This window comes from Phyllopteryx taeniolatus, chromosome 14 (genome assembly GCF_024500385.1).
Source record: "Phyllopteryx taeniolatus isolate TA_2022b chromosome 14, UOR_Ptae_1.2, whole genome shotgun sequence".
NCBI classification, from domain to species: domain Eukaryota; kingdom Metazoa; phylum Chordata; class Actinopteri; order Syngnathiformes; family Syngnathidae; genus Phyllopteryx; species Phyllopteryx taeniolatus.
Window position 1 is genome coordinate 12,834,786 of NC_084515.1, and position 12,488 is coordinate 12,847,273.

General features: G+C 38.0%; 1 protein-coding gene across 2 annotated transcripts in view; it reads right to left on the bottom strand.

Annotated features, from left to right (window-relative positions):
• LOC133488649 (tropomyosin alpha-3 chain-like) overlaps nt 1–6,249 on the bottom strand; it is a 14,970-nt gene extending 8,721 nt beyond the window's left edge. Inside the window, exons 1-2 of one of the 2 annotated variants that reach the window (XM_061796757.1) lie at nt 5,919–6,248; nt 2,392–2,517 (exon numbers count right to left, since the gene is read on the bottom strand). In XM_061796757.1, the coding sequence (XP_061652741.1) occupies nt 2,392–2,517; nt 5,919–6,032 (240 nt within the window). In that variant the 5' untranslated portion in view covers nt 6,033–6,248. Of the gene's footprint in view, nt 1–2,391; nt 2,518–5,918 lie in introns of both variants that reach the window. The other variant, XM_061796758.1, reaches the window with a different exon arrangement.
• Between the last annotated feature and the right edge of the window lie 6,239 nt (nt 6,250–12,488).

Sequence of the window (12,488 nt, forward strand, 5' to 3'; positions counted from 1 at the left end):
AGGAAGATATAGCAATACAACAAAAAGCCAGATAGGATTTCACCCTTCTTTATCATCCAAATAAAGATAACGTAAAAAAGTTTTGAAAAGAAAATCCAGATTAAAAAAATTTATTTATGTTGTATTTTTTATTGTTTATACTGTATTTTACTCATTAGTTTGATTACATTATTTAGTTTGTATTTATTTTGAGCCAATATATTTTGACTGTTTTCGATTGTTTTTATTTTTACCTCTTTATTTTAGCATAATATAGTATAGCTATTTAGTGTGCATTTAAGACAATAATCTTAACTGTTCATCTTCTATTTACTTTACTGTATTTAATTTTTTTAAACACAATTTTAAAACTATTTAGTGTTTGAGCTAATAATCTTAATGATTAGTTGGTGTTAATACTTATTTTTTTTCCATTTGAATATTTATTAATTATTATTTATTATATAGAACAATTGGTGTACATTTGAGCTATTATTCTTTATTTTACATTGTTATATCCTTATTATTTTTTGTTTCTTTTAACAGAATTTTAGCAATTTAGTGTGCATTTTTAATATTTGTTTTAAACTACTATTTTGTTATTATTGTTCAGATTTGATCCTTATTTTTATATTTGATTACAATTTAATAAAATGTTTGTTTGAACCAATAATTTTAATAATTCATTTGATTATTATTTTCTTATTTAGCAATTTACACTTTACATTATGTATATTACATTATTTTATTTTTTATTATAATCTTTTCACCATTTAGTGGTTATTTTTTTAAAAAAAATGGTTGTTTTTCTTAGTTTTAATGCAGTTTTATTGTGTGTATTTTGAATTCATTATTCTATTCTTTTATCTAATTGTATTTATTGTTCATATTTTATTTTATTGTATTTTTTTTACCACAATTTGAAAATAGTTGTGTCTTTGAGCCAATAATCTTAATCAATATTTTTCCTTATTTTGTATTTAATTATGTAGACATACAGTATGTAATATATTATAGAGTGGATTTTAAAAGTCTACACACCCCTGTTCAAATGCCATGTTTTTGTGATATAAATGAGAACAAGATAAATATTCTCAAGCCTTTTCCCCACTATTAATGTTACTCCTAAACTGTGCAACTCATTTGAAATTTACCAAAACAAAACAAAAAAAGAAATTTTGAGAGGGTAAGTTAAAGAAGTGTGAACACCCTCTTATAACTGGGACGTGGCTTTGTTCAAAATCACATTCAACATACCTTTCAGAAATGGCCAATGTCACCTAAAAAAAATTTCCACATGTTTGGGAGATGTAGTTATGGTCCAATGAAACAATGTTAATTTCCCAAAGGTATGGCTGTTTCTACAGCGAAACATGGTGGCAGAATGGTGGCAAAACCTTCAGGGTTCTGCTAGAAAGCAAGAAAATGTCAAGAACATCTGCACTTTATTTGAGATTAATCAGAGGCATTTTAAATGTGTTGTCATGAGCCCTCCCGGGCAGCTGTGACCCAATGGTTAAGATCATCGCCTACTACCATGGGGGACCTAGGTTCAAGACCCCGACCGGACCATTCGCCAACATCCCCCGGACTCACGGCTGTGGTGTCCTTGAGCAAGACTCTGATACCCCAAACTGCTCCCTGGGTGCTTCAGCTGCTCCCTGTTCAAGTGTATGCCACTAACAAGTGTGTTCCCTATTCCAGTGTATTCCACTAACAAGTGTGTGTTCACTGTGATGGGTAAAATGCAGAGAACAAATTTCGTGTGCATGTTCATGACAATAAAGGTGATTCTTCTTCTTCTTTTACATTTGTTAATTCTGAACACAGTCACATCTCAGTTATAAGAGGGTGTGCACACCTTTGCAAACATTATTTCAGTTGATGATTTTTACTTTCACACTCAAAAATATATTTAAAAAATCCACTGAGTTGTACAGGTTTTAGGTCACATTAATGGTGGAAAAAGTCTTGAAATGATCTTCATCTCATTATTTATATCACAAAAACATGGCATTTTGAACAGGGGTGTGTCGACTTTTTGACATCCACTGTATACGCCTATTATTTTATTGGATTTGTAATAATTCTATCAAAGTGTGTGTTTTTAATATTTTCTGCTATTTGAGACTTTTATTCACGTACACTTGTTAAAAATCGTTCTTTCATATACTGTAAACTATGCAGCATTAAAGTGACAGTATGTTATGGTAATATTTAGTATTAAAAAAAAAGAACCTATTCTGATTGACAAGGAGCTCTGTTTCAAATCAAGCATCTGCATTCACATCCGATACTTAACTCTGCGGACATTCGCAAATGTGGCTATCGATACTTTGTCAGGTGGCCACAACTTTGTGTTCCCACATGTGGAAAATGCGCCTCGGGTGGCATCGCATCGGGCCAACTCACGTCCGCGGCCTTTTTCTCGGACAGCTCCAGTTTCTCCTGAGCGTCCTTCAGAGCCTCAGAATATTTGTCCAGCTCATCTTCTGTTCCCTTCAGCTTCTTCTGCAGAGCCAGCAGGTCGTCCTCCAGCTGAAACATCAGTCAGGTGTTACTATGGCAAGCGAATCATCTGTCATCACGTAATATTGTAGAAACAGGTTGAAAAAAAAGGGTTGCTACCACACGTACTGTATACTCACAACAAGACACAACATGTATATTTGATCAACTGCAGATAGGGAGGCGTATTACAATATTACTGGCAATATTACAATTCATGTTTTTCATGTGTTGGCAATGTCCGAAGTGGACATTCTACAATTCATAGTGCAGCTTTTACAAACACATTTTACAAACTGTTCATGTGTGTGTGTGTTGGGGGGTTATTATTTTTATTTTACATTTGTTTGGGAGGGTGTCACAAGTTTAAATTTTAGAATATAATAGTTGATAGGAGCGTATATTTATTTGTAGCAAATCTGAACTGAGATATTGACAGTTGCCAATTATCTTTTTTTCCCTGATAGGAAAAGTACTGCAGGTATCTAATTGAGAGAGGGATTTATTCATCTTAAGTGGATGTTTAATTTGCTCTGCAGGTAAGCCTTCAGTAATATGGATTTATTTGTATTGTGGATGAGGCACCCAGTGACTGCAATGACTGACTCAGCAGTTGACTCTAGTCTTAAATAATAACATTTACTGCCCTTTTTTTTCTTCCTAATGGAAAAAATGAATCGATCAATATGAGGGAGGCGTTTTTTCATCGTAATTGGATGAGGCACCAGGGGACTACGTTCATGGGCTCAGCAGTAAATAAACTCGTAAGTAATTACATTTACTGCCCTTTTTTGCTGATTGTAAAAAAGAGGACTCTTTTCAAGGGAGGCATTTATTATTATTTATTATTATTATTTATTTATTTATTATAGGGTGGTTGAGGCACCAGGACCGTCAGTAATGAACGCGTTAATGTAATTTAATTGAAATTGTTTCTTTTTAAAAAGTAATTGCAGTTTCTGCCTGTTTTTTTTTCTCCTGATGGGGAAAGAGGTGTCTATTTGAGTGAGGTCTTTATTTACAATTACGTCGATGAGGCACCCTTCAACTACTTGACGGGCTCATGTGCGTCAACCATAGCAACTAGAACTTAAGTAAGTATAGTTACAACCAATACTACTACAAAAGGTAAAGGGAGGCGTCTACTTGAGGGAGGCATTTATTTATTTGAGAGGGATGGCCACTATTTGAGCTAATACTGTGAAAAAACAAGTTCATGCGCACGTGCGCCGCCTCTCTGCTCGCGCGGCAAGATAGTAGTTTTCAAAATAATATGGACTAGTCACGGGTACGTTGCGTTATTATACAAGTGTAAGCTATCTGTAAATGTAAACATTAGCTAATGATAGCTAATTATGTTAGCTGAATAAATAATATTAAGTCACGGGGGTGTTTTAGCTAACATGAGCTAGCTGCGTTAGCTAAATAAATAACAATATGGAGTCACGGGTAAGTGTTTTAGCTAGAGCTGGCTAGCCTCCTTAGCTGATTAAAATAAGAATATGGAGTCATGGGGTAAGTGTTTTTACGTGCGTGAGCAGGGAGGTTTGGAGGTGACTCCACACTGCACACATGCACTCTTGGGCTGAGCGGGGCATTGACCCACTAGATGGAGCTGCACCTACAGAGCTGGAGTGGCCGACCGTCTTGCCTTTGGCGGAGGTCTTGCACCCAACTCAGTGTGCTTTTCTGGTTCACAACGTTGCCAAAATGGCAGAACATCAAGCGTGTTTATGACAGGACTTGAGGAGGGTTTGGCTCCACTGGAGTAGACCCTCCCTGAGGACCGTGGCTAAACTGCAGCTGATGGACCTTGATGGTGTATTATGCCATCCGCCACACCAAGAATAGCGAAGAAAGCGCTAACAAACGCTCTGTCGTCTAGAATTTCATGCTGACTCTTTCCTATGTGGAAGACGAGCTCGGTGGGCAACTGAGTGCTCCCTTAGGGAGGTAGGGGGAGCACTTCCACTTGATTTAATAGATGCTCCTGGCTTTGTTTGCATGTCTCTGTCATTCCTGGCACACCTATGTGTTGACACCGTCTCCCACGGAGCAGTAATTGTCTTTTTTTAGACACCTCGGGGGATGATCTTACGTCTCCACACTCCACTTTGGTCCTATCGAGTGGCCCGTCGTTGAAGTGAGGCGCACACAACATCGCAGAACGACCGCATATCAGTCTAATCGCCACGCTAATCGTTCACAAAATGCGCTAAGTCTCCACAATGTAATTAATCCGACAGGCTGTGATGTGCCTATGTGCTGCTGTTGGCTACAGAGTTCAACACGGAGGCATCTATTTGAGGGAGGCCTTTATTTAAGTGGATGAGGCCTTGGACAACTACTTGATAGGTTTAGTAAGCACTTTAATATCCATATATGAACAATAATGTCTATGACCTGAGGTAATTACAGTTGCTACCCATTTTTTGCTGATGGGTAAAGGGAGGCGTCTATTTAAAGGAGGTGTATATTTTTCATTAGTGGATTATGCATCTGGCAACTACTTGATGGTCTCAGCCGTTAGCTCGTAAATGTCCACGTGTAATTACAGTTACTACCTTTTTTTTTTCCTATTGGGAAAAGCTAGCTGTTATTTGAGGAAGGCGTTTATTTCGCTTTAGTGGATGAGGTGCCCAACAATTACTTTTTACTCTTAAAGGTCTCGTGTTTTGGCTATTTAGACCTCCATAGAGTGACTCTTTAATATGGATATAGTATAAAAGTGTCAATTTCTCGTGTTTTTGGCTATTTAGACCTCCAATGCGTGGATTATTTTAATTCCTATTTCACGTTTACTGAAGCATCACAGAGACAATATTACATCCCAAATACTAGAAAAAGTTGGTTTGGCAAAGTACGGGACCTTCAATAACCATGTATGAACAATAGTGTCTCTGAACTAAAACAATTACAGTTACTTCCTTAATGTGCGAGTGTGAACAATAGCATCTATAAACCAATGTGATAGCAGTAACAGTACTACCAGTTTTTTTTCTTCCAGATATGAAAAACGGAGGCATCTATTTGAGGGAGGCGTTTATTTTTTGCAAGTTGGTAACACACCTGACAACTACTTAATGTTTAAGTGTGAACAATAGCATTTATGAACTGAAGTAATTACAGATACAGTACTACCTTTTTTATGTGAAAAGGGAGCCATCATTAAGTGAGGCACGTATTTGAGGGCGGCGTGGATTATGCACCCAACAGCTACTTGGCGGGTTTAATGTCTGCGTGTTAACAATAGTGTCTGTGAACTGCCGTAAGTACAGTTACTACCCATTTTTGTTTTGTTAAAGAAGGAGTTAATTGAGGGACGAATGAGTCACATAGATTTTGCGAACAATATTTCTTATGCTTTCTGTTATAGCATTGCATATAAAAATGCTCTTAGCAAAGAAATTTGACCATGAAGTTAAACCCACCAGCTTGCATTTCTCCTCTGCTGCTTTCTGGTCCGTCTCGGCCTGCTCTGCCCGGTCCAGGGCATTCTCCTTGTCCAACTTCAGCATCTGCATCTTCTTCTTGATGGCCTCCATGGTGACAGGTCTTTTGGGGTTTCACGCGTCGGTCGAGGAGGTAAAATAACGGATTCTGGATGGCGCTGAGGAGCTAGAAATACAGGGAGAGGAGCGACGAAAGAGGAGGAGAGAAGTGCTCGACAGAGGAGGAAGAGGATGCAAAAAGTGAAGGTCCGCTAGAGCTGCGTGTGATTTAAAGTGGAGACAACCTCGGTCCTCCCAGTGACAACCCCAACATGTCCACCCCCTCCCCTGCTCCTCCGCCTCCTCCCTTACTCTACTACATATTCTGCAACCCTCCCTCCCTCATATAAACTTCTCAAATGCTTCTGGAGGAGCAACATGGTGGAGATGTTTTGGCAGCACATGTCCATATTTGGACCACTGCTCCCTTCACCCCCAACCCCCCTTTTGCCACATGTGTTCTGGCTTGGGAATGCTGAGATTGATGTTAATACCAGAGTTGGTTAGAAAAGGCATAGTTTTCATTCCGGGTGGGGGAAAAAAAAAAAAAAAACACGATCTGTGCCAGTGAAAATAAGCCCCCGTCTTATTTCAGAGCGAGGCGACATCAAACATAAATGCAATAAAGCTAAATGCTACTGGCCGGCCCTTTTTTTAGATACATTTCCTATAACTGTAAAGGACTGTTGACATTGCAGGATTTATTTTATATATAGTAATGAGATGTTTTAAGTCTATTTGAGGGAGGCATTTATTGATCATAAGTGGATGAAGCACCCAGCAACAACTTGATGGACTCAGCCAGTAACTCTTTAGTGGTTGTGTGTGTGATCAATAGTGTCTATGAACTCAAGTACACAATTGTATTTTTTTTCCCCCTGATGGGAAAAGAGAGGCATTTATTTGAGAGAGGTGTTTATTGGTCATAAGGGGATGGCACAAATGGCGAATATTTGATCGGCTCAGCAGTTGACTCGCTAATAATTACTGTTACCACCTATTTTTTCCTGACAGGTAAAGAGAGGCATCTATTTGAGGGAGGCATTTATTTTTTGTGATTGAATGCTGCACCTGGCAATTATTTCAAGGCTCAGCAGTTGACTCTTAAATACAGTTACTACGCATATTTTTGCGAATGGGAAAAGGGAGGTCTTATTTTTGGGGGGGGGGGGGGGGGGGTTATTTTAGTAAATGAGTGACCCAACCCGTGATTACTTGATGGGCTAAGCTTTTGACTCTTTAGAAATTACAGTGGCACTTATGTGTCGTGAATGCATGACAACACTTGGCCATTACTTGATGGATTCCGCAAGTTAATTCTTCAATCATTTGCTACTACTGGTTTTTGTTTTTTATGATGGGAAGAGAGAGGTGTCTATTTGAGGGAGGCATTTATTTATTATAACTGGATGGCACACCTGGTGACTACTTGATAGGCACACCAGTTAACTCATTAATCTACATGTGTTAGCAATCATGTACTATTGAAGTGATTACTCCGTGTTTACTCCCTTTTTAGGGAGGCGTGTATTTTTTGTAGATGGAGGAGGCACCCGATGACGACACATTGGGCTCAGTAGTAATTCTTTCATGTCCGGGTGTAAAATAGGATGTATGAACTGAATAGTTCCTACCACTTGTTTTTTTTCTATAGTGGGGAAAGAAAGTCATCGATCCTGAGGGAGGCGTTTATTTTTCAGAACCCGACGACTACTTGATGGGCTCAGCAGTTGCCTCTTTAATTATTACAGTTACTACAGGTTTATGGTTTTCCTTATGGGAGGAGGCAGGCGTCTATTTATTGTAAAGGACTTTGCAGGATGTTTTTTGTGAGATGTTGGGAATTGTCCTGCTTCTCGTGTATTACAACACAATTGAAGAGAACAGAAACTGTGAGAAATTCTAATTGCAAGCAGAAACAGGAAGTTAGTGTGTGTGTACAGTGTGTGCGTGTTTGTGCTGGGTTAGGGTTAGTGTGTGTGTGTGTTTGTGAGTAGGTGTGTAACATCAGAACATCAGCGTTCATGTGTGTTGGCTTTCTGCTCTTATGTGCCAGCTGCCCCCATGCTAAAAATAAAGATCACAAGAAAGGTGGCCAGTGACCATATAAGCGATATATCTCAATATCAACTTGCATTTGCCACGTCGTCGCCTATGAGAATCAATTTGAACAATTTCTCCGCCGACGTCACACTACCACTGGATTTCAAACATCACGCCAGGCCTCTGTTCAGCCAGGTGCAAACTCTTCTTTTCTTTTTGTTTTTTTTGTTTTTTGGGGGGCAGATTAGGAAGCCGGAAGATTCCAGTCATTAAAGTCAGTCAATGTTAGCAGATTTTTGCATTTATATGCCAGTTAAGAATGATACAAATGTGACTTAAAACATTGGCCGAACAGTTGATGAAGGTTATATCATAGTGACGGTTTGATGGCCCCTCTGCGTTTTCATGGCGACTCCTTGAAATGACCATCAAACTTTGACGCCATGCTTTGTAGTTTCGCCATTTTGCAGCCTCAGACCAAAACGGCCGTTCCTGTTCAATTTCAGGCATGGATCTTTCAGACTTTTTTGTGCATCCCTTTATGATTGACAAGTCAAACCAATTTTTTTTCGATTTGTGATACTGGTCTCTAGGGAATTATTATTATTTGTTTTTTTCAAGCGAGCGCAACTGAGCGACGACTCGGGAGTCATGTCCCGCACCCCTAAAATGCAAACATTTCCACCAGGGTACACACACATGCAGAAATTGTTAAGTTTTCGGGCATGTTGACGCACCAGAAAAGGCCATTCATTGGCCGGAGGAATGCAGAATGATAAACTGCAAAATTTACCAAATGAATTGGTTTGAAGCTAAAAAAATGTGTCTTCATTGAAAATTGCACGAGAATGCTGATGGCAATCTAATAATCTTTATACAAATGAGACTAGAAGATAGTTTGCAGCATTGTGTGTGGAAAAAAATCTATTCATGTAACAATACATAGTGTATGAATAAGCATGAATAAATAATATTTAAACAGAATACTGTACTATATTATGCATGCTATTATGAGAATGTGAATGTAAACAAAAGCAGCAAGAATAGTCTTCAGCATTGTATGTAGCAAAAAAAAAAACATGTACAGACCCATAATAGTTTATATACCTGTATAATCTAATGTACCAGGATTGACAAATTTACATGAATAAATAATATAGAAACAGAAAACTTTGTTATATCATACATACTATACAGATGTGAATGTGAACAGCAAGTACAGTCAGCAACATTGAGCTGTATGATGCAAAAAAAATTGTCATTTTATAATCTATGTGCTATATGGACAGTATAATCGTGTCAGCACTGTCATATCAGTACAACTATACATAAATTAGTATGATATATGATTTAGAAAACGTATACATGCCTCAATAAATATTTTATGTAAGCATGGATTTACATCTGTACATGACAAAATAATATTTAAACAACAATATTACACTATGCTATGCATGCAGCTATGCAAACATAAATGTGTACTGAAGAAAGACTAGTTAGCAGTGTTGTATGTCGCAAAAATGTAAGTTAATGGTCCATAAGACATAATCAAGTCTATCAGGATTGATAGGTTTATATGAATACTACAACCCCAATTCCAATCAAGTTGGGGCGTTGTGTTAAACAGAAATAAAAACAGAATACAATGATTTGCAAATCATGTTCAACCTATATTTAATTGAATACACTACAAAGACAAGATATTTAATGTTCAAAATGATCAACTTTATTATTTTTAGCAAATAATAATTAACTTAGAATTTTATGGCTGCAACATGTTCTAAAAAAGCTGGGACAGGTGGCAAAAAAGGCAGTCATTCACAAGCAAAGATGGGGCGAGGTTCACCTCTTTGTGAATAAGTGCGTGAGAAAATAGAAAATATTATTTGTGAATTTATGAGATAAAACTCTGACTGTGGCTTGCGTTTTACATGGGTAAGATACTCAGCTCACCTTTTGTGAGTCATTAAAATCAATTGGCCAACAAAGCTGACTGGTAAGGTGAGTAATAGCACAACCCTGACTTTAAAAAAACAACAACTGTGATGCACTGATTATGCAATAAATGAAATACAATACAGTGAGGGATAATGTGTAATAATACACAAATTGAATACTATAGTACGCCATACATGCACAAGTGAATGTGAAGAGCGGAAAGAATAGTCAACAGCGTTGCATGGATTGACAGCTATAAGACAAAGAACTATAGTCAGTCACATTGCATGAGGGAATAAAATACAAACAGTCTGTACTTTGTGCCAATTCTTGACTCTTTTTGCAACTGTGTGTATGAACATTCACATTTAGTTTGGTTTTTAGGCATTTAAGACGACAACATTGCCTGAGGACGTCCTCCAAACTAAGCATGAAGTCATAAATATCAGTGGCACGAGCTCACTTTCGTGAACATGAACTCACATCACATCATGAGCTCAGTGCCTTATTTGGTAGCTCAGGATGCAGTCAGCACACGCACACGCACGCTCACACACAACTTTGATAAACCCTTGAAGGTAAGAATGATCGATGTAATTCTCATCTTCACACTATATATTGTTTTATCCGTGCAAGAAGAGGGAGAAGCGTTTGGGACAAACTCAAGAGAGGAAAGAGGGGAAAGGACGAATCAGATGTGGAGTGCGAGAAATGGGAACCCTCCCACAGGAAAGCTCGACTCAACTCCTCTTCTCCTTATATGGTCAAAAACTCCCCAGAAAGCCACAGGATCGCCTTGGGAGCATTTTGTTGCAGAGTCCTGCTAAGTATAAACTAACGGAGAGCGAGTATGCAGAAGAAGACACAAATCACTGCGAGTGTCTTTTATGTTTAGTAAAAAAGAAAAAGAAAAGTAACAGCACTGTAACACCTGTGCACTGAGTCAACAAACACGTCATCGCCCCTCTGCTCATCTGTACAAACATGTCTGCAAATTATACAGTGACAACCGCTGACTCCAGACATGAGTAAGGCAGAGAGAAGAGACTTATACATGAGAACACAGCACAAGTCAATGTATTGCAGTCTGACTATCTAATACAAAACAGCGTAAAGCTTTTCTTTTTATGAAAGTGCTTTAGTTTGTCTTCTTTTCAGGAAATGAACAGAAAACAAGCAAATTCTCCAATAAATGAAGGATTCCCAAATGAACAAAATGATATATACGCACAAAAAGACAAAAGAACATGCTTAAAAAAAGGTAACATCACAATTTAAATCTTTTCTTTTTAAGAAAGTGCAACATCAGTAGTTTGACTTCATTTTGTAAAATGAACAATCCACACCAAAAAAAAAAAAAAACAGCTCAAAATTCTCCACAAAATGTAAGCTTCTTAAATTAAGTATCGTATGCAATAAAATTAATAAGAATACATATTTAATAATGTACAACGGTTTGATTTTTTTTTCTTTTTAGGAAAGTGCAACATAAATAGTTTGTCTGCTTTATAGAAAATGGACAATGCAGACAAAAACTGCTCAAAGTACATTTTCCAATAAATAAACGTTTCTTAAAGTATCATAGACAATAAAATCAATCAAAAAAATTTGGGACAAACTCAAGAGAGGACAACATATAACAGTTTCAATCATTTCTTTTTGTAAAAGTACAACAGCAATAGTTTGTCTTCTTTACAGAAAATAAACAATGCAGACACAAACTGCTCAAAGTAAATTCTCCAATAAATGAAACATTCTCAGATAAACAGTACACTACAATAAGGCAGAAAAACACATTTAATGACACATAAAAGCCTAAATCATTTCTATTTAGGAAAGTGCAACATCAGCAGTTAGTATTGTTTTTAGGAAATGAACAGTTCAGACAAGGGCATCAGTAACATTTTGAACGGTGTTATGTTAACGGTTATTATGCATAAAAACCACCAATGGCTTTTCTTCTCGCTTTGCCTCCATCTGAAGTTGTTTGAATGCCACTCGAAGCAAAATGCTCGCCAATATGTCCGCTATCCAGAGACCGAGCCGTACTGTAATTGTTGACGGCCTTCCCTGTGGAAACTCGGCACGCCTCTGTACCGTACACCAAGTGTGAAATGAAACAACCAGTCAAATTTTGCTGGTTTGTAAGACACAGGACAACCCCCTAAAACCTGCCGATCTGAGAAGGACTACTTTGAGAGAAGAAGTGTGTTGCCAGAAAAATTGTGACACAATTCAAATTGGACCTCGACTTATTTTGGCCGTCAGCACTTTGGTTAGGGAATCCCTGATACAGTATATTGAGTTATATTTGGCTTGGGGCCCCCAACGATCCAGTTGTGTCCTGACAATGTTAATACTCCATCTTGGCAGCGACATGTGTCACTTTGAACAGGCCCACTCGTCCCACCGGAGGGCCCGCGCTGAGGGGCACGCACCAAAAGGTGCACGCACCAAAAAGTGCACGCACCAAAAGGTGCGGGTCCTCCGTATCAACAGAAGGATGGCGTTACCGCCTTTGTATCAGAT